This window comes from Anoplopoma fimbria, chromosome 21, assembly GCF_027596085.1.
Source record: "Anoplopoma fimbria isolate UVic2021 breed Golden Eagle Sablefish chromosome 21, Afim_UVic_2022, whole genome shotgun sequence".
In the NCBI taxonomy this organism is placed as follows: Eukaryota; Metazoa; Chordata; class Actinopteri; order Perciformes; family Anoplopomatidae; genus Anoplopoma; species Anoplopoma fimbria.
The window spans coordinates 18,437,683-18,460,556 of NC_072469.1; the positions used below are offsets into that span (position 1 = coordinate 18,437,683).

At 39.6% G+C, this 22,874-nt stretch overlaps 1 protein-coding gene across 1 annotated transcript; it reads left to right on the forward strand.

Moving 5' to 3' along the window:
* The first annotated feature begins 1,440 nt into the window (after nt 1-1,440).
* On the forward strand, nt 1,441-16,527 carry mtmr6 (myotubularin related protein 6). The gene is made up of 15 exons (XM_054622580.1): nt 1,441-1,651; nt 4,702-4,833; nt 6,906-7,068; nt 7,171-7,328; nt 8,388-8,516; nt 9,780-9,914; nt 10,811-10,943; nt 11,068-11,177; nt 11,484-11,609; nt 11,768-11,817; nt 11,920-12,013; nt 12,112-12,218; nt 14,588-14,722; nt 14,843-14,969; nt 15,887-16,527. The coding sequence occupies exons 1-15, from the start codon at nt 1,628-1,630 to the stop codon at nt 16,247-16,249; spliced, it is 1,986 nt and encodes a 661-aa protein (XP_054478555.1). The 5' UTR covers nt 1,441-1,627; the 3' UTR covers nt 16,250-16,527.
* The last annotated feature ends 6,347 nt before the right edge of the window (nt 16,528-22,874 follow it).

The window sequence follows — 22,874 nt, forward strand, 5'->3', positions numbered from 1 at the left end:
CGGTTTTTTTTGTGTCGCGTGATGCCAATGTGCACACCCACAAAAAGCTTTCAAAATAAAACACGCCACTTCAGACCTGTTAAGAGAGTAAGGTAGACAGGTCCCATGTATTTGTAAAATAATGTTCAAACACTATCTGGACAATGTTGTTTCCCTCTGATACAACATCTCTTTTGTTCTTTTTTTTTTTCTTTTGCTCTTTTTTTTGCCACTTGCCATTTTCTGTATTATAGACATGGCACATTTTATTTGATAAAGATGTCTGTTCTTTATTCTATTTTCTGTATTATAGACATGGCACATTTTATTTGATAAAGATGTCTGTTCTTTATTCTATTTTTTTCTGCACATTTTATTATAGTTCTTTACATGTATTATAGACATGGCACATTTTATTTGATAAAGATGTCTGTTCTTTATTCTATTTTCTGTATTATAGACATGGCACATTTTATTTGATAAAGATGTCTGTTCTTTATTCTATTTTCTGTATTATAGACATGGCACATTTTATTTGATAAAGATGTCTGTTCTTTATTCTATTTTCTGTATTATAGACATGGCACATTTTATTTGATAAAGATGTCTGTTCTTTATTCTATTGGTTTTACTTTTTTTTATCTTTTCTTACTCTCTTGTGTTTTACACTGGATATACTATCTTGTAGATAGAGTTATACTGCTTATATATCATGATATACATTGCCATATATTTCATCTAAAGATACCTTTACAATAATGATTTGGTCATACCATTTAATTTTAATTTTCCCAGTCTGCACCATCCCTTGTCCTATTTACAAACAACTTTGTGTGTTGTGTCATACTTGCAAACTTTATTCTCTCATGACTCGCATGTTTTTAGCAATATGTATTTTTCCCACTTCAATTTGTTACAAACTCATGAATGAAATTATTGTTTTAAGATAAGATCAGATAAGATAAGATAAGATAAGATAAGATAAGATAAGATAAAATAAGATAATCCTTTATTAGTCCCGCAGCAGGGAAATTTACAGGATTACATCAGCATAGATATAGTGCAAACAAGGTACATAGTAGAAAAAACAAGTATTTTAAATGAGTAAGTAAGTAAGAAAAATAAAAAATCCACAATAACTAAAAAAAAATCTTATAAATACAGACAGAATAATTATAGTTTATAGTATTGCACAGTGTATTTGTATTGCAGAGATGTATTAGTGTTTTGTCTTGTGGTCTACTCTATCTTATCTTATCAAAGGCCGTAAAGTTTGCAAAGTGGGCAACTTCCCCATATGGTATAATAGCATATTATAAACTTAAATATTTGGGGGACTTAAGGTTACATCTGCATTAGTACAAAAAAATATATATTTTGAAGACCTTTAATACTTCAGTGTATTTACATGCGTGCTTTTACTTTGAAAGGTATGCAACGTGAAGTGCCGGAGTGATTGCCGGGACCTTTACGCGGATGGAGGAGTGAACAATAATTGACAATAAATACATATCGTATGCCTCCCGACAAAAGTGCAGGCGTTTGGTGCAGCAGATTGAGGCTTCAACGCATCATCAATGATACATTCATCGCCGGAAGTCGTCGTGTGAAGCTTTGCGGTCGCTGACAGCTGTCCGGACTCGGTGAAATGGAGCACATCCGAACGCCAAAGGTAGCTAACACCCCGAGCTAACATCAGATGGATGGGAAGCAGTCAGCAGCTCGGCCTGTCTATGCTGGGATCTCTCTCTAATGTTCGACTGTCATCACGTTTAGCTATGTTGAGGCTAACGTCACATGTGTGTGTGTGTGTGTGTGTGTGTGTGTGTGTGTGTGTGTGTGTGTGTGTGTGTGGAACTATATGCATGATGTCACATGACGAGCATCCATGAGCAATGTTTGTTTTCCCCCCCCCTTACAGCAAATAGCTGCTCTTTTTCCACCTGCATGCCCTATTATTGATCGAGATCAAGTTACACCACCGAGCCAGGCAGTTTATCCAATGTGATTTAAAAAAAAAATAATAAAACACCACAAGGAGACACCAAACTACTTATTGATTGACCCATCAGATGTACAGTAGGCTACATACCTGTATGTCTGATAGTGTTTAGAGTCTTTTTTTTAATTTTTTATTATATATTCTCACTTTGTATGATCTGGAAAGTTATCCTAAACATCCAAGTATTGGGATTTGCCAAATTGTGGGATTCTTTTGACTCCAAAAATCAGCTACTGAGGACCAGAAAGGCCTTGCAGAGCTTCACTAGAAGCGTTAGCAAGTGGCTGGTTATGTCTATGGGTTGGTTACTTCATTGATTTGGTTTAAGGTTTATTGTCATTCAACAACACAGGGTTGCAAAAAAAAATAAAAAATGCAAGTTGTTGTCCCTTTTTATGTCACACACACAAAACAGAACTAAAGCATATTTGATTTGGGGATTACGAGGATCATTTGCACCCAGGATTAAAGGGCTACGGTTTCAACACTGTTCACCCAGTATGGAGATCCATACCTTCAGATTAAAGCTTGGACAGACAGCACTTTAAGTTCATAATCATTGTTTACTTAAAACCCAGAATGTTGGCGCACAAAGGCGACATAACAAAAACATGTCATTGTCCAATAACTTATAGATTGTAGCATTAACCACCAGGTTTCTTTGCCTTTGAGATTAAGATCACCTATCCTACATACGCTGCTACATCTTACAGTTCATACAAATATTCACACATATATGTACGTGTGTAATCATGTTAAGGGTGTGTATGTGGACAGGTAGGCTTTCTTCATTGTCGAGGAAGCTGTGTGACTGAATTTTGGACACTCCAGGATCCTCGTACATTGCATTGCACACAATTCTTTGGGAACATTATGTCCTATAGAATAAGGGATCTTATAAGTGATGTGCTGGGATCAGGGGTGTGTGATTGCAAGCAGACTGGGTGTGGCCCTATTGTGTCATATCTTCTTGGTTGTTTGCTTTAATAAAACAGAGGAGGAGGGCTTTATTGCTTTCCAAGGAAGCAGACATGTGTTTTTACTTGGTGCAAAAAAACCTACCTGAATATTAGGACTGCCCACTCTTAGTCAGTTATTTTTTTAATGATTGTTTTCATGCTTTATGACTTATTTCTAAGAAACTTATAACCACCAAATATTTGGTTAACACTGGATTTAGAGGGGGGATTTTGTGTGATTCTTTGTGAAGAAACTCAGTTTTAAAATTCTGTCAATTAAATCAACCTATCAATTAGCTGACACAAAGGACAGCCCTATATATTGATGTGAGTAATTTATTGAATGACATCCTTTCGAAACTGTAATCACTCTGTGGTCCACCTGCTTCAGAAGTAAGTTGATGCTACTTTATAAAGTCCCGCTTGAGAAAAAAGCGGGACTTTTGCAACCATGCAATTTTCAAGCATTTTGGTGAATATTGTGTTCCAAGTAAATGTAAGTTTAGCTTAGATTGCATTATTAGCTTACAACAGATATCAAACATTAACAACTATATTAAGAGACAAACTCACTTAATCACTCACACAAACCCCTGACGTCTATGTGCTAAGTAGCCTGTCTTTGCCAAAGCTTAGTCCTCTCGGTTGCTGGGAGACAGAGATGGGCTCAAATATTTCATCATATCTGAGAGCGACCAGGAAACGGAAACAGAGCAGAGCATGTCTGAGTCAACCAGAGAACCGCTAGTATGATGAATCATGGATTTGGCCTGTTTTTGCTGCAGTTGCTGCTAACTGTCAAACTAGCCCTTTAGACACAGAGTCACTTGTAACAATCCGCTTACTTATAATTTTTTTATTTTTTACAATAAGGAAATTCTTTATATAATGTATTTTACTGCCAGAGAAGGATTTGAGTGGAATGCAACTCGTGTGTTTTATACCTTCATTATTACAAATAACACACATTCAGTATTTTCAGACAGCATATATTGCCTGCCGTGTTGGAAACGATCTTGTGAAGGCCTGTGATATGTTGGTAATACTGAAAAAGTAAAATGTGCATACATTAATGAAGTGCATTTATCCTGGATTGAAGTTTTTCTGCCAAATCCTATTTAATAAATTTATGAATGGGCGTTATTCAAACCTGTTTCCTCACAGCTAGTGGACACCAACCTTCTTCCTGAAAGAAAATGTACAGGAAGTGGCGTGTTTATTTGCATGGAAGAGTTGGGGTCACTGCAATGCTACACACCTGCAGTATATGACGATACATTTTGAATAACTGGGGAAGGAGAAAGTAGAGAAATAAAAAGTTGCGTTTGACTTTCGGTGCTAGCAATTGGTCAAACCAAAAAAATAATTGGGGACCCAGATGGTTCTTGCACATTGACATCACATTTGTCACAATGTTCAGGCCAAACCATAATTAGACTTTCTTGCATTGTCCAGAAATCATTTGTGACTCGCATTCTAATGGAACTGGCAGTTGAAAGGTAGGCCCAGGTGGTCAGGATTAGGTACTGTGCCAGCTGGAGCCAATGCCAAGTGCCACTTACAGCAATTTTCTGTTAGCACAATCCTATCTTCCTTCCTTTCAGTGTATCCTATCAATACCTTTTCACCCATCTGAAGATGTTTAAGAACCTTTAACTGCTGATTAATGTTGTTATTACTGATTTGTGTGTGTGTGTGTGTGTGTGTGTGTGTGTGTGTGTGTGTGTGTGTGTGTGTGTGTGTGCGTGTGTGTCTTTGCAGGTGGAGCAGGTGCGACTGTTGGATCGCTTCAGCAACAAATTCACAAGTGGCACACTGTACCTCACAGCGACACATCTCATCTTTGTGGAGAGCAGCTCAAACAACTCAACGTCTGCCGCACAGGAGATCTGGGTGAGTAGGTTTGGGTGGCGACTGCGTTCTGCCAGCATCATAGTATCATAGTATATTCCACATGGATGTAACATCAACACACAATGCACCTTTGGTTATTACTAGTAGGCTAACCATGCTAGTGTAGGGTTATAGGAAGAATGGGAGGATGTCTACAGTGGCTCCTTCTCCATGTGCCCCAGTTTTTTCTCCGGATGATGCCAATTTAACAAAAGTCACATGTTGAATGGTAAAATTATAACCAAATCATAATTGTGGGTAATTCAGGATGCTCATTTGACAATATGGACTTGCTTTTAGCCTATTAATAAACATTTAATCTGCAATCTGCTGTATCATTTATGCACTTCCACGCTTGAAGGACTTATGCAGTGTAATGTTGCCAGAAGCTTCTTGCCAAATCATTGCTGCAGCTGTCAGAAATATTTTTGCTCTGAACTTGCAGCCAGTTTTTAAAGAGGCATATCAGCGTGACCACCTCCAGGAAGTCTGCAACTTGTCGGACTGTGTGTGTGTGTGCGCGTGTGTGCGGTGGTGGTGTGTTGGGCAAAAGGAGATTATTTGCAAGCTTGTGTGTGGTAAGAGGAAGCAGGGTGGAGGTTCAAACGCCTCATTATAAAGTAGCAAGGTATCCGGTTTTCTTCTTCCACCTGATAGAGAATAACTGTTGTAGCGTAGAGATATAATACTCTCCGTGTTTAGACTTGCTGGTCTGCATTTTGAAAAGGTTAGCATGGCTCAAAATGCTTTGTGCAGCAGATCCTGGGCCATGACCTCCTGCCCACCATCCTTCCTGCTTTATATGCTGAGAAAGGGGAACATTTTATTTTCCTCTCTCTTTGTGGGCTTATCTTGTGCAGCGTGGAGTGTTGTCTCTTACTGTACACTGTAGTGGTTGTATTTGGTGCTATGGGTGCGTGTTGGGGCTTGTAAACATGTGCCAGCGTACTGTATGTTTTTGCATTTGCGGAGGCAATTTAGAATCAGTCTGTTGGTCAGCGAGAGAGAGAGAGAGTTTGTTAGAATGTTATTGTGCTTTATACAGTATTAAACAGCTGCTGAGTTACCGTCTGCCTCAGCAGCTGGTGAGATCAGCATACACTTTGTGTTTGTTTGGGTGTCTGTGTTTCACTGGTCATTTCCAATGCTGATTAATGTGCATCCGAATGATTTCCCATGGTTGGAATCCCTGAGGAATTCAAACTGCTCTCAGTGAATATGGTTATGTGCTGCTGTTACCCCTCTTGTCCTCTATACTTCATGGCATTAAAACAATTTATGATTATGTGGTAATGTCGAGCAAACTGCAAGCGTTTTACAACTTTCCTATGTTCAAAATAAATGTTCCTGAAATCCTTGCACATCTTTTAATATTCCTAATCATGTTTAGTCCTCAGTCTAATGTACTTCATAGATCTTTATTAGGAGTTCCAAATGCTGCAGTAGGCATGGGGGCCCATTTAACTCTTTTTAGAATGATTTGAACATGGTGTCAGATGCTCTCCATTATTCCTAATGATATACGTAGGTGTGCAGCAGGTGAACCGATGCAAGGTTATATATTTGGGCCTTTTTTAAAATGTTTTTCTTTTAAGTCATCTTAGAAAAACAATGACTTGTTTGACCTAGCTTGAGGGTAAGCTTTAGCGTGTTGCAGCTAATCTTCCACACACGGCTTTTTTTTGCTTATATGCAGTACATTACTGAAGGTGCAGAAAGTAATGAGAACCACAAAGTTTCTTGCTTCCTTACTGACACAGAACCTTATTATGACCATCTCGTCATGTCTTTTAAATATGTTTTTTTTTATAATTGTAAAGCTGATGTAAATAAGGAGGGATCTGATATCTAGATGTATTTAGGGACAACTACTGACAACATACAGGGTGTCATAGTTTGCGTACTATGAATTTTTGTCAGTTTTATTTTGTAATTGTTGAATAATTTATTTGTATTTTTTTTTTTTCTTTCAACATAGTAAGTAAATATATAAAAACAAATCAATTAGGATAAAGAAGATCATCAACTGTTTCTCTCTTTTGCTGTCCTTTGTGCCCCCCCCCCCCTTGCAGATTTTGCATCACCATATAGCGTCTGTGGAGAAGCTCTCTCTGACCACCACAGGCTGTCCTCTGGTCATCCAGTGTCGCAACTTCAGGCTGGTTCATTTTGTGGTACAGAGAGAAAGAGATTGCCACGACATCTACAGCTCGCTGCTGCGTCTCTTACGGCCTGGTGGGTTTCAGCTCGTCTGCGGAAGATCTGTGCTTCCCTCCGTCCATGTTTGCCTGCGTTTCGTTAAGGCTCTGTCTCCGGTTTCCCTTCTCCTTTGTGCAGTATCCTACGAGGAGCTCTATGCGTTCTCCTACAACCCCAAACAGAACGACCAACAGAGAGAGGAGGGATGGCAAATCATCGACCTCGGGGCGGAGTTTGAGAGGATGGGCGTCCCCTGCGACCAATGGCAGCTCACGAACGTCAACAGAGACTACAAGGTAGATAGTGAGCAGTATCTTGTAAACCATGAGTGTTTCTTCACCTGAAGTGCATATAAAGAACACTGTTGGAGACAAATCCTCAATAGGAGAATATTTTGGCAATTCCTGTGGCTTCTTGGTAACGCCTGATGTTGCTGTCATAAATGTCTCATGGGATGTCTTGTTAAGACTTTTATTTAAAAATACACCTATTTTATTAGCCTAACATCCTCCCCAATCAGGACAAAATAGATAAACACCAAAATCATGTCACCGGTTTTGGTAACTGGGAAGATATATTGTCCATGCATACAAATCGCTGATAGTCAGCATGCACATGGCCAGTTAAAGCTAGACTTCCTGTCTGTTGTTGAACTTTGGCACCGTCTGAGTGCCGTTAACACAAACTGCAACAAAGACAATACATTCCAACGAGTGGACAGTTTTTGATGTCACATGATTACAGAGCAAAAAAACACACATATATATATATATATAAAAACGTTAACACAAACTGCAGTGGACACATATATATATATACACACATATATATATATATAAAAACACACATATATATATATATATAAATTCACGTACATGGTATGGTTGTGTTTTCTGACACTTGCCAATACTTTATTGTGTTTTGTGTAAATGTTCTAGGCTTGCCTGTGAGTCAAGGCATCTCAGTGTTTTAATAAGCTGGCTATTACTCAGGGTGTGGTGGTATTTTAAGAAATTGACTCATACCGTATAATGGAGAAACTAAGTAAACAGTACCACAGATTAGGAAAACGTTGTGCATACAGGTCCAGCAGAGGGCGCTGGAGTTTCACCATTAGCTCCCACTCTAATATGACAGACAAGCAGTGCTTTAGTCCAAAATGTTGATAAGTTAAACGCTAACCCACTTACTGGGAAGTGCCGAACCAAAGCTAAAGCTGTGTCCCATTACTGTTAGCATTCAACACAACATGTTTATGCACAGAATAGTTTTTAGGGTAGATTGATCAAACAGGAGACGTCGGGCAATATCTTTTGTGTATGTTACGTGTGCTTGTTTTGTGTTTGGTTTTCCAGGTGTGTGAGACATATCCACGGGACCTGTATGTTCCCATCACAGCCAGTAAGCCTATCATTGTGGGGAGTTCCAAGTTCAGAAGCAAAGGACGATTTCCTGTACTCACATACTTCTACCAAGAAAAGAAGGTACTGTATGAGTACGGACAATTTTACAGTTTATTTCTATACATTTATTTTATTAAGTTTGGTTTGACTTTATTTATTTTGTAGAAGAGAATGTAAAAGAAAAATAATCCCAATAGACTGCAGGTGTGGTAAAGCATTGGTTTCCAAAAGAAAGTATTCTTCCATAACTTAGTGGGTTTTGGAAGTTGTTCAGTAAAAACACAATTAGTAGGCCTTAGTGGGTGCTGCATTTTTTGTTAACATTACACATGCAACATAGAATTAAAGTGACAAACCACATTATAATAATCATTTTCTAAATGTTCTACTGGTACTAGTGTAGAAATATATAAAGCTTTGCCACAAGGCGGTGCTAGAGGAAAGGCCATAGGTTTACTGTAACTGAATCGCTGTACTTCCTGGAAAGGAATTGTCCTGTATGTGGTTAACAACTTACTTGTAAATCAGCTTTTAAGAATTTATGTATGAAAAATATATAATCAACACAACCTGTGTATATCTACTCACACTAGTGTATTTTATAATTAATGGAAGGATAGGAACAACACAAACACACAAACCCAGGCATGCAAATTCCCTGATTTTCTAGTTAAACAAGTCTGAGTAGAGAGCAGGCTTCCCTTTCGCACGGCTTCAGAATTTTCATGTGCTAACGTGGCAAACCTCACTCTTAGCAGGGATTTGGCAAACAAACTTTCTGCATTCAATGAATGTATTTTTGGCCGAGTGGCTTCATCTGGGGTTTTTCACAGAATGAGCAAAAGCACAGCCTATATACTGTTACACAAAATATCAATTATCCATTAAGGATTGGAAAGATGAAAGACGATACTGCTGTTTTCTGTCCATAATCCGAGCAAAAAAAGTAAAATGACTAATATATTTTCTGCTTTGGCATACTCATGGGAGGTGTAGTTGTTAAATTGTTGATGAATTTGATGGGGAGGTAATGATGCATAATACAAGATGGAAAATAAACCCACAGAATAATGATAATAATAGTATTATTAAAATCAAACTACTTTGTTATGTTCTTTTCTACACCAATGGCAGGGATTTTAATATTTTAAGACTCGAGGAGTATATTGCCTCAAGGTTGCACTCTACCAATCGGGGTTTATATATAAACAACTACTTTTCACCACGGACACAGACTCCCTACCAGTCACCACTACACCACAATAAGCATATTTCAGCAACCTCATTTTCATTTTTTATGTAAATGTCCTTGTCCTGATCAGCATACTGGTTTCACCCTGACAGGCGGCAGTGTGTCGATGCAGTCAGCCTCTCTCTGGGTTCAGTGCGCGATGCTTAGAGGATGAGAGCATGCTGCAGGCCATCAGCAAGGCCAATCACAACAGCCGATTCGTCTACGTCATGGATACCAGGCCAAAGGTAACCACTGAACAAAAACCTTCTTCTTGAATGCTTTAAATGTGCTGTATGTATTACTGAATTCAATACTACCGTATTTTCCGCACTATAGGGCGCACTGGATTATAAGGCGCACTGTCAATGAATGGTCTATTTTCCATCTTTTTTCATATATAAGGCGCACCGGACTATAAGGCGCATTAAGCGAAACAAAACAGTCAGTCAGTCAAACTTCCTCCACTTTCTACCATTGATTCATTAATGTTGAATTCTCTCTCAGCTGCTCTATTCCCATGTTCTCCTGGTGACTGACAGCCTTGAGTGTTCAGTCCGCGTCGTCAGCGTGTCTCTTGACAGGAGCCATGTTGGTCCTTATACACACACACTGTAATGTGATGTGAACCTTATACACACACACTGTATGTGATGTGAACCTTATACACACACACTGTAATGTGATGGTGAACCTTATACACACACACTGTAATGTGATGGTGAACCTTATACACACACACTGTAATGTGATGGTGAACCTTATACACACACACTGTAATGTGATGGTGAACCTTATACACACACACTGTGATATGATGGTAAAGTATGTATTACTCCTGACTACGGTGGCCGTAATGCTGCTGCGGTTTCTTTGTAGTTTACTAAGTCTACTAAACATGTTGACAGAGCGCCGTGTACCACACAAAACCGCTTCGAGGTCAGTAAGCACAACCAGGATTAATCCATATATAAAGCGCTCCGGATTATAAGGCGCACTGTCGTTTTTTGAGAAAATTAAAGGCTTTTAAGTGCGCCTTATAGTGCGGAAAATACGGTACATAAACATTTTGAAAACAGAGAAGCAGATGATTTGCAAATGATTTTGTTTTTATGTGGGTTTTTTTTTTTTTTCTGTCCTTCAGTTGAACGCGCTAGCTAATCGAGCAGCAGGTAAAGGCTACGAGAACGAGGACAACTACTCCAACATCCGCTTCCAGTTTGTTGGCATTGAAAACATCCACGTAATGAGGTCCAGCCTGCAGAAATTGCTAGAAGGTTGAACACATGTTGCTACACAAACATAAATGCCATTGCATTTTTTATAGATTATAAGCACAGTTTAACAGCAACAAAGTAGTCAATGAATGTTTTTCCTGAAATGACTATGTGTATGTCTCAGTGATTGGGACTCGGTCTCTTTCCATGAGCGACCACCTGGTTGGCCTGGAGAGCAGCGGGTGGCTGCGGCACATCAAGGCTGTCATAGATGCAGCTATCTTTCTGAGCAAGGTAAAACATTTCTCCTTTTCTGCTCCTTGATTTTAATTTGTCTAAATTAGTAATATTAGTAAGATTTTCTGAAAGTAATATTTGGCATATACCTTTTTAAGTTTAAAGCCTTCAATAAAAGCTATTATTATATATCATCTCCATCTTCTTTCAATCTTGACTGTCCACCTAAACCTCACCACTGGTCCTAACCACACTAGTTCATCATAGGCTGTGACTGTCAAGAACTGCTTCATATCTTTTATATCTTTTTTTTTTTTTTAAATGCCATAATCCTCTGCTGTCTGTCTTCACCTTTGACCCCAGGCGGTGACGGTGGAAGGAGCCAGTGTGTTGGTTCATTGTTCAGACGGATGGGACAGAACAGCCCAGGTCTGCTCCCTGGGGGCGCTGCTTATGGAGCCTTACTACCGCACTGTCAAGGGCTTCATGGTACCTACACACACACACACACACACACACACACGTGCACACACACAGTTTGGCCCTAGTGAAAAATAAACTTAAGTGCTGATAATATAAGCTTACTCTTCTACTAATTAATGTCTCTCTTGCTTCAAATTTGCTCTTTCCTCACACTTGTCTTCTAGGTACTGATCGAGAAAGACTGGATCTCTTTTGGCCACAAGTTTGCCGACAGGTGAGGTTTCAACTGGATCAAATAATACAGGACATGTACAATTTATACTACTTAGTTCTTTAGTGGTTATTATATGACGTCTATTGTATTTGAATTGTTTAGGTGTGACCAGTTGGACGGTGATCCGAAGGAAGTGTCCCCTATCTTCACTCAGTTCCTGGAGTGTGTCTGGCAGCTGACGGAGCAGTTCCCACAGGTGTGTGAGCTACGTGACGTGTGCTGTATTTACACAGATTTATATGTCCTATATGCAGTGGGGTTATTGTGTTTATTCAATGATTACCATCTCCGTAGGCATTTGAATTCAGCGAGTGGTTCCTGCTGCAGATTCATGAACACGTCCACTCCTGTCAATATGGAAACTTCCTCGGCAACAATCAGAGACAGAGAGAGGAGTTGCGGTGAGTCCAACATGCACGCACATTTGTGTTGAGTAGGTTTCTGTGCCGCCTCTATTGCACAGAAAAGGACATAATAGACATAATCTGTGCTCACTAAATTCTACATTGATTTTTCAGATACTTTTCTGTGTTCAAACCTTCATACTTATAATGACTTTATTTATATATAGCACCTTTAGAAACCCAGTTTACAAAGTGTTTCAACAGACTAAGCAAGGCAAAAGTGAGTCAATAAAACAACAGAAAGCTCAACAGTGAGGCCTAACAAAGCAAGACAAACTAAGGTAAACTCAAACCCTGATAAACAGTACAATAGATGAAACAATAAAACCAATCGATAAAATAAGAAAAAACTAAGAAATAAATTAAATAATAACAGTAATTCAATTTACAAATACTTTAAGAAGTTATTCCGCATTCCGCTAGCCTTATCTCCACAGGCATGTTGTTCCAAAGCAGAGGGGCCCCGGTGGCAAAAGCATTGTCACCTTTAATTATGAGCCTCGACTTTGGAACAGCAAGAAGAGCTCCACGTCCTGTGTTGGGAAACGTCCTTGGGCTGTTTTAGGCTAAACCAAACACAATTGAGCCTGGTTAATCACATAGTTCTGACAAATACACCACACATGCAACAGACACACTCCATCAAGCCACATATCTTTCTCTGCTGTGGTTTTTTTCACAGGGTTCCCACTCGTCCTGGAAAACAAAATTTTGAGAAAAAGTAAAATGTCTTGGAAATCTTATGGTGTCCTGGAAAATTATTTAAACATTCTCCGGTTTTCTTTGAGCTAAGAATGAACTTCTAGGGTATCGATCAAAGCCCCCTAAAACAGACAACATTGCAATCTTAAAGGGCTAAGTTATGTTAGTATCATAACGTTCAAATGGTGGCTAATGAATGAGAGTAATTTGAACTGGTTGCTCTCAGTTTTGGTGTGGAAGGGCTGTGAACATTGAACTCACCCCCAATATCATGCCACATGGTAACGCATACAGGTTGGATGATATTACATAACGTTGCTTCCTGCCCAACTTCTTGTTGAATAACGTTGGCAAGTTTGGTTCAGTTCCCAAAGTTGACGTGCTTGCTAGTTTGTTTTGCCTTTAAAGGTTTAGTAACTTAGGTAACTAACTTAGTGACAATGGGGCAAACCCTTTCTGAAACTGATCCAGTATTGAGGCCGTACACTGCACACTGCACAGTGCAATGTAATCACATCAGGCAATTGTTCACAGCCGATTTACCTCCACTAAAAGTGTTTGTTTTTAACACTGAAAGGCTCGGATTGTTATTATAAGTGTCTGACATGTCTGAAAGCGAAGCTCAGTATTACCTACAATATTTTCAAAGTCATGGCTGAATATTTAGATAATTTCGTCACTGTGGATACAACATCACATGCAGATTCTAGAACGAGACTTCTCCAAGCGAGACACACAATTTAAAAACAGCGTTCTCCCTCAGTACTGGACCAATTAAAAAAAATCTTGTCCATTTTAGTCACTTAGATACAAAACTATGGTAAAATATGTTTCAGGTTGAAAAATCCCTAAGCGGTCCTTTTGGATTTGTGATTTAACAGTGGTTGGGAGCAATGGTTTCCCATGTGTGTTGGGCTTTGTTGGATGACAATTAATGGAAAGCTTGGGTTGAAACAATGAATTGTAGTTCAAATGTACGCGAGTCAAACACCAGCTAAATAGTGGCCAAAAGTACGTTTTTACTTCGCTAGCATTGTCTATCAAATGCAATGCTGCATTATTAAGCTATAATGGACCATGACATGAAATGTTTCTGCAAGTGCATTTGCATTATTCTCTGATCACTTTTGTCGTAAGAGTGTAAGAGATGATTTGATCGATATCTTGTAGCCATAGAGTGCATGTCTTTAAATTGGTCTTCCACAGAAAGGAGCATATTAGTGTATGGTGCTATCCCTGTCTGTCATACCAGCTAGCTCATCACTGATCTGAATGAAGAGTGGGAACACTGTTTCAGTACATTAATTTTACACCCACCATTGGCAGTTTTGATAACAATATCAGGAGTATAAGTATAGTCAGACATGACTCTTTCTATTCTACCATATGAAAAAGAGTAACAAACAATGCTTTCAATTCTTTATCTTCCCTATATCTGCACTGGTAGCATGAATTAAGTCAATACAACATGATAGAAAGCATGGATTGCAACCTTTTTTGATAGAACACATAGACATTTGTGACAATACTGTGAGCTTTTGTGTGTGAAATCAAGAAAGAGTAGATCAATGAATTTGAAAAGCTATTTCATCCCCCTATTTTAATGCCTTTTAAATGTGTTTCTGTGTCATGTTGCTCTCTAACTGCTGTTTTTGTGTTTTCAGGCTGAGAGAGCGGACCCACTCACTGTGGGCATACCTAATGAGTGAAAAACAGAACTACTTGAATCCGTTCTACAGCCCTACCTACTCTGAAACACACCCTGTCCTGGAGCCTTCCACTCTGCCGTACCACTTCAAGTCAGTACAGTCCTCAGCTCCACCCTGCTATATTACGTGGTTAAAGTGCCATATCTCAATCAACAACAACGCCCTGGCATTCAACCCGAGCATCTTACGGTATTTGTTTTCATTTCCCAGGTTCTGGAGGAACATGTACCACCAGTTTGATCGGTCTATGCACCCACGTCAGTCTATCCTGAAAACTGTTCTAACTCTGAGAGAGAAGAGCCGCAAGGCAGAGAGCACACTGCAAGCACTGGAGAATGTGAGTAGTTACGTCCCCTTTTATAGTCTAGGGGGAAAAAAAGTTGTGACAATAACACAACAACCAAAGAATATGAGAGTCCAGAGTAGAAGTAACAATAAAGGATGATTTATTCAAAACTCAGGTATTTGCAAACAAAGGTTCTCCAACAAAGGTGGGAGAGGATGTGTTAAATGTAAAGGGTACCCAAACTCACCAACTGTCCTCAACCTGATACCACAAACTTTAACAATTTAACAACAACCGTTCAAAACTTTCAAAGAAATAACAAGATAAAAGTTACTGAATGTGTCAGAAACTAATAAACAAATAAATATACAAAAATAAGCCATAAGGGCATTGAAGAGACGCGAAGTGTATTTAGTTTCATTCAGTGTGGATATATGCTGTTGTCTTTTTATTTTTAGAAATAAATTCCCATTTCTTCAGAAGCCATAGTTGCAATTAAGTTTTTATTTTTGTTGTTTTTGTTTTTTCATTATTCCGAGATCATGAGTTTATTATCTTGTGCGGTAACAAAATACTTTTTCTTGTGACAATGGGGTATCAAGTGGTGGACCACCATAACTTAGGGATAACAAGGTAATTATAATTTTATGATCAATATTGTTGTCTTTAGACGAGATTAAAAATAATTACAACCAGCTTCTCTCAGTTAACAAAATAAATTTTACTTTCCTAAAACATTTTTAAGTGGATGCAGGTCAAATCTAACCTACTGTACCATATCAGAATATGAATGTTAATCTTGAAATGTGTTTAATTTTAAAACTGATAATGCTAACCTAAATTATGCCATCATATTTAGAGCAGGACGATCAACAGGTGAAGAGTAAATGGCCTCATTTACACGGTGCGTTTTTGAATTTCTGAATATAAACGTCTTACTCTTTGTTGTCTTGTCCTTCCCTCTCCAGCGGCTCCACCAGCTCGGTGTGACCCCCATTGTGACCTCTGACCCTGCTCCACCCACCAGAGATCAGCGCTCCAACTCCAACACCCTCCCGCCACGTCCCAATTCCCTCATTCTCGGGGCGCCGCTAAACCACAAAGAAGTGCAGCGACAGGAGGAGGAGCAGCACGAGCAAGAGGAGGAGGAGGAGGTGGGCGAGGAGGCAACAGAGAGCACCGACACGGAGCGGACGGTGGAGGGCAGCAGCGGCAGCGAGAGCAGGAAGCAGAGCTACGGAGAGCTGGAAGGGACATTCAACAGCGCGTTGGCCAAAGAGGAGCCAGCTGTTGTCAGCCTGGAGTTCGGGGTGGCACGCATGACCTGCTGAGACCAAACAGGGGGATTGTGGGATACTGAGGGAAAGATGCGGCTTAATGAAAGTGTGTACGCAAGGGCAAGGGGAAGCTGTCGTTCTGTATGTGATAACATGCTGATTACGCAATGGTCCTAAATGGGCCGGGTGAATGAAGTTGTATGTGTGTATAGTCTAAATCTCAATGGAAAGTGTCATTATTATGTCATATACTGCATCTATAGGAAAAAAAGCTTGTTTTTTATGAATGAAAAGCACTATAGAGAACTAATGAATAGAATAAGAGAATAAATTCATCCAAAAAAATAGCGACTCTTCTAGTTTGTTGAGGTTTTTCATATAATCCTAAATATATGACCTTGATATTCTCAACAAATATTCATGTCTCCACATGAAAACCCACAGAAAAATCACTTTTTTGGCACCAGTAAATATTTCATCTCATCCAAAGGATTGAAACCAGCCTAATCTGAATGTTGTTTTTGACCTGAGCTGATTTTGCTCCTGTGTGACTGATTGAAAAAAAATAAACCCCAAATTCTACATCAGTAAAGATAATCTAGTACTGGAAACTATGCTGAGGCAAAATTTGGACTCACTCTTAGCTGACTAAACTCAATTTTGATGTCAGCAGTCACTGGTCATTTAAATACAACTGTCACAATGGACAAAATAACTGTAAAGTTCAGACCCTGAAGAGGTCCAGCTGTTAACTGTCACCAACATTGATCATTTAATCCTTTTTCACATCTCACATTGATTAGATAATCCGATTTACTAAAGTGCATTGATCCAAAAATCCTATTGGTCATCTCTGTCGGCCATGTCGATGACTGATTCTTTATGACAGCTGACCCTGATCAGGGTTTGCTGTCACGGATACACTGGGACAAGGTGTAAGATCAAAGAGTCTGTGTGTCCAAGAACCTACAAAGGCTACTATTTACTTTTGTCAATTTTTTTGAGGGAAAAATGCCATGATTTTTATTTAGTTCTCCAACTTTGAGTTTGAGTTCTTGTAGGTCCTTATACTCCATGTTAAAATATGTTTCATATAAAAAAGATGTTTATTTTTCTCTGCATAAAATATTGTGCGCAACAGCAAAACAGGATTTATAGGATGAAGATGAACTCTTATTATCATTATCATTTGTATCCACACTTATTTTAAATAGGTTAGATTAACTGCCCCTGGGATGTGGATTGTTCATTTTGGCCTGAATTTCACATCTATTTTCGAGCCAGAATGTGTGTGTTGGCTCCGCATTTATTAAAGACCATAATAATTCTCTGTTAATTCCAGACCGAGGTTGTTACTCTGCTTCATATCAGAGCTCAGGAAGGATTTCCTGTACAGGCAAACATCTTCCTCTATCAGATTGCTGCAGAACAGAGAGAGAGAGAGAGATAATCTACATATATTTTATTTGTGTCGTGCTTTACATGGCACTCAAGGACGCAAAGTGTAACTTCATAACACCAGAGACTCCACTCCACATGTGCTTCTGAATACTTTATGGAATTTGTGCTGGCAGTGAACTAGTTCCTTCTGAAACACCACTCTCTTTACTGCCTTCACATACTGTAGGATTAAATGGAGTTTTTTGCTTACACACACACATTCACACAGCAATCAGACAAAGTGACCATTGGCCTCAGAAGAGCCAATGTCTATGAGCAGCTACAATAAAGACAGACTGGCAGTGCAGCGTGATGTGTATACCCTGTGTCAGCTTTCTCCAAGGCTCTTTTCTCTTTACAATCAGAGGAAAAAGGGCACAATAAGTGACGCACAGAGTAAACACACGTAGAAGAATGAAGAATAGGGTTTTTAGCAACCTTATATTCACTTTTCATTCATATTTTACCTCTCTTGTTCTCTCAAAGGTTTCTCTAACCTCTTATTTTTCTTTTCGACTTTACCGTCATTTTTGATTAGTCCTTTATATGCATTAGTTTGATTATCGTGGGGTGCAAACGAAGCTATATTATACCTTATTTCAATCACAAACAAATTCTGGAGTTACTTACATTGGTATGCATTTCTATAATATTTATAAGATGATTCAAGGTGCAACATCAAAGTATCGATACGAACAACAATTATTTGCTTTAAGTGACGCATGCTTTCTATTTGCAATTTTCTCAAAGCTGTAATTCGGTTGATGCACGTCTTACACTATGTCACTACCATCTCTGTTGGAGAGGTCTTCCTGTAGCCTACTTGTGCATGTTACCTCACATTAAATATAGAGGAGTCTCTTCCAGAGACAAGCTGCTGGGGACTCTTCCAGGGCTTTGAATCATTCAGAAGAGTACTGCACGCCATGCTAGGAAAACACTCCTGACGACAAGGAGGGAAGACTGTACTTACACTCAACATAAACGCTAGTAGTACTCGTGCAAAATGTCTATATACAGAGAGCCAACATTGATATGCATGCTGAATACACACGCTGTCTGTAGATGGTGCACATGCAGGTTGCATGTGTGTGTCTGTAGTATAGATAGGTTTAAGTCTCTCTCTTATACATACAGAGCAGCATTTTAAAATATTAGTAATTGGCTACGACACTTCTTTTTCTAATTACCTGTGTAATTCATTAATGCCTTTCCCTGCTACATGACACATATCTGTGTTTTTTTTGCTCTATGATTATTGTGAAGCATGGAAACGGAAAAAGTACAGAGCTCTTTCATGGCAGAAATTTGGACTTGTTAGAGTCGCAAAAAAGCGCAGGTGTTGAGCCAGCATACATAGAACCAGAACTTTGGAACTGGTAAACCTAAATGGAACAGAGACATCATTTATATTATCACGTACACAAGTGATTATAATGCTATATTGAGCCGCAGTCTGCTGAAAAAATGGTCAGTTATGGGCAGAAAAAGTCGTCACTGAAAATATTTAATTGTAAAGATCAATATAGCAGGACTAGACAATTATTCTGGTTATAATTATGATTTATTTTATTCTAATTTATTGATCTAATATTGGAGTATTTTATTGGGTGTGGGTTCTTTGGGCCCACATGCTCATAGAGACATTGTTTACAGCCTTTGGAATGTAAAAGTGTTGGAGAGTCTGCGCTTAGACGGCTTAACGGCAGTTAGTACCACTCCCTGTTGATTACTAAAGTAACAAAAGAACCCAGGGGGGTAATCGTTGGGGGTTTAATACTTTACACACAAACATGAACATGTACACCAACATACACACACACACACACACATACACACACATTATAGCTTAGTCTGGAGCCGGAAGACACGGTGTCCTGCTACAACCGGATAAACAGGACACCTAGTGACAATAATAAAGAGTGTGTGTGTGATCTGAACAGGCTGGGTGTGTGTTTGCACTGTGTAACCGACTAATAATGAACAAACAGCTACACCTGTGCCTTTTTAACTAAGTTCTTACACTCACTCTAGCACCAGATCAAGAAGACCTCTGGTGTTCAGCATCTTACCATAACATAGTCATCCATCAATCAATCCATTCTTTCATGCTTTCCGTCTGCCACACACACAAAGGCTACACACCCATTGGCTTTTAAAAGTGCATCGATATTTGCATCCTGAGGCTCAGCACTAGCAGAGCACAGAGAGTGTTAAACGCACATTCAGCAGCCACATGCAGGCAAAATATATGCACACTATGCATGCACACTCGGACAAGCCATATTGTTAGAAGTCACAGTGAGCAAGAATGAGAGGCAGAGAAAGAAAAATGTCCTCTAACTGTCCCACTTAGTACTGAGCTTCACTCAGGGGGCTGAAATTGGAACCCTATTTAAAAAGATGGGGGTTGGGGGGGGGATATTGGGTGTGTGCTTCTTCTATTTCTTGTGTGCGTGTGTCAATATGCTCACAGTGATAAGGGAAAGAAAATGAATCATTTGGTTGTGTCAAAAGCACTTATTTTGCAGTTTTGCAGAATTAACCATAATAAGCTTGTGGACCGCAGATACATCGGCGGAGTAGCATCTTCATTTTCTGATAGTGAAGCCTAATATTTACCTCAATGTGTAAAGGTTAATGTCAATAGCTATTGTCCTCTAAACTCTGTTGCTTCCCCACCAAATCCGACTATTTAGCACTGTAAAACAGATTGCGAAGGCTGGTACAGGCTGCGAGGTTTATCATAATGGTCTTAATTACTATACAAATAATGACTATAACTACACAAATAGTAATAATGCCTCACTGATGTTTGTAGTGATTTAAGCAGAATGACGATGTGCATATCCACTATAAGAACTTAGCAAAATCCTTTGTCTCATCATGTGATAACTGAGCCCACTCATCAATCTACACATCTTGGCCAGCCATCTGCTGCTTAGAGTCAGTTTCAAGTCCATCCAACAGCCGGCTGACCTGCTAGCATGGCTGTAGGGCATTCTGACTGAGTATCTGATGTACCTGAAAAATCTGCACACTAGGCGACTGACTGACTGGCAGGCAGGCAGACAGGCTGGGTGACTGACTTGTTGGCTGAGCTGACAGATTATCTTTCTTATTCGGGGCGAGCATAAGGAAGATATGCTTCAACGCTTCACTCTGGGGAAGCCCTCGAAATGTTTTTGTGTGGGTGTGAGCCCGTCTGTGGATCTGGGGGTGTGTGTGTGTGTGTTGCCTTGGGCCGATGAATGCAGACATTGTCTGATAGCACTGGGCTGGAAGAGGAAAGCCTGTGCCCAAAGCAACTAAGGAGGAGGAGGAGGAGGAGGATGATGAGGAGGAGGAGGAGGAGGAGAAGAGAGAGAAAAGGAGCAGGGGAGGGAAGGAAGGAGGGGAGAGGAGGTTTGTAAGTGGGTCGGGGTATCAGGGAGATTCATGGGGGGTTGGGAGGATAGAATAGGCAGTAAAAAGAGCACCCACAGTGGAACACGCTCAGCTCAGGGAACTCTGGGTGAATCTACTGCAGACGAGGATGACATATATTTTGGGAAACATAAACAATGGCTCAACAGGAGAGATATGGGGATCGCCCATTAAAAATCTCTTCTTTGTTTTACCCGTTAACATCTAAATGAAGACAGATTTTCTTTTCCCATTTTCTTAAGTATTGTTTCCTTAACTTAGTGTAAAACCTGAAATACTTTACATTTATATAATGTATATTTAAAAGAACAAGAAAAGAAGAATAGCAGCAAACAGGCAAACCACTCCTTTTCCCTCCACTTAGTGATCACTTAATTGTTCTACTTTACACCACAGAAACTCTGCTGGTAGCCAATGTAGATGCTAACAGTATATGTAATGTATGAAGATGATTGTGATGTTGGCTGCATGAGTGGTTACAAACACACGGACTAACACACACTCACACATATACACACACACACACACACACACACACACACACACACACACACACACACACACACACACACACACACACACACACACACACACACACACATAGGATAATAGGATGACAGTTAGATGTGTTTCTTAGCTCTCAGACAACTGGTACTGTGTGTCCATATGGAAGAAGGCTTGGGGCCATATGGCCTATATGTCTGGCCCAAACTGTATTTGGGTGTGGTGTGTGTGTGTGTGTGTGTGTGTGTGTGTGTGTGTGTGTGTGTGTGTGTGTGTGTGTGTGTGTGTGTGTGTGTGTGTGTGTGTGTGTGTGTGTGTGTCGATGTGTGCGTGCTCCCAACTGCACTGGAATGTTTTTTTCTAAATCCATATCCCGGCTTAAGCCTACTCATACTGTTGATCAGCTGGTCTTGTATTTGAGTCCTTTAATACATGCTTCTGACATGGTTATTTTCATTTACTTTGAGCTTTTCCACGCTCATACAAACACAACACACACACACACACACACACACACACACACACACACACACACACACACACACACACACACACACACACACACACACACACACACACACACACACAGCCATACACACAGGACTGTGTCAAGTAAGTAATGCTGATAAATTTATAATGTCAAGCTACGCTTTGCACAAAGCTTTGAAATTACTTACGTCACAGGATGACGAATCAGCTTAGAATTTATTCAAAATATTCAAACTTAGACTTGTGCTTTTATGCTTTCACTTTTTTGTTATTTTTGTTTCTTTTTTTTCGCACCTTTATGGCTCACATTCGGCAGACATTTATAAACAACATCAAACCCAAACAAGTATGCGAGAAGTCTTTATAATTAGCCATTCTTCTCTGTCTCATGATCCACTTAGAAAGCTCATGAACATATTGCATGTCTAATCCGTCTTAATTCATTAGTGGGTGTGTATATACACACCCACTAATGAATATATATATTCATTAGAGTATATATTCACTAATGAATATATACACACCCACTATATGTATATATAGTGGGTGTGTACATACTTACCAAACACAGTGGGTCATGTAAAGTATAAAAACACACTCACATACAGTGATGGAAGCAGTTCAGTTGGGCCTTATAAATTGATGAGTAGTTAAAATAAAAGAGCAAACAGTGCATTGGTGACAGGGAAGGTAGAGGAAGAGAGGAGGATGAGGATGGGGGAGGGTGATGAGGACAGACACTGGCGCCCCGCCAACGTTGACGAAAGCTGCTTAGCCCACCCAGTTGCCATGGTTACAGTAAGGAGCAGCTCCCAGCATG

What these genes read in the sequence shown, in the direction of transcription:
- mtmr6 (XM_054622580.1), top strand. Translation starts at nt 1,628, where the DNA reads ATGGAGCACATCCGAACGCCAAAG. An exon ending in ACGTCAACAGAGACTACAAG is followed by an intron (nt 7,329 to 8,387) that starts GTAGATAGTGAG and finishes TTGGTTTTCCAG; the next exon opens with GTGTGTGAGACATATCCACG. An exon ending in CACTGCAAGCACTGGAGAAT is followed by an intron (nt 14,970 to 15,886) that starts GTGAGTAGTTAC and finishes TTCCCTCTCCAG; the next exon opens with CGGCTCCACCAGCTCGGTGT.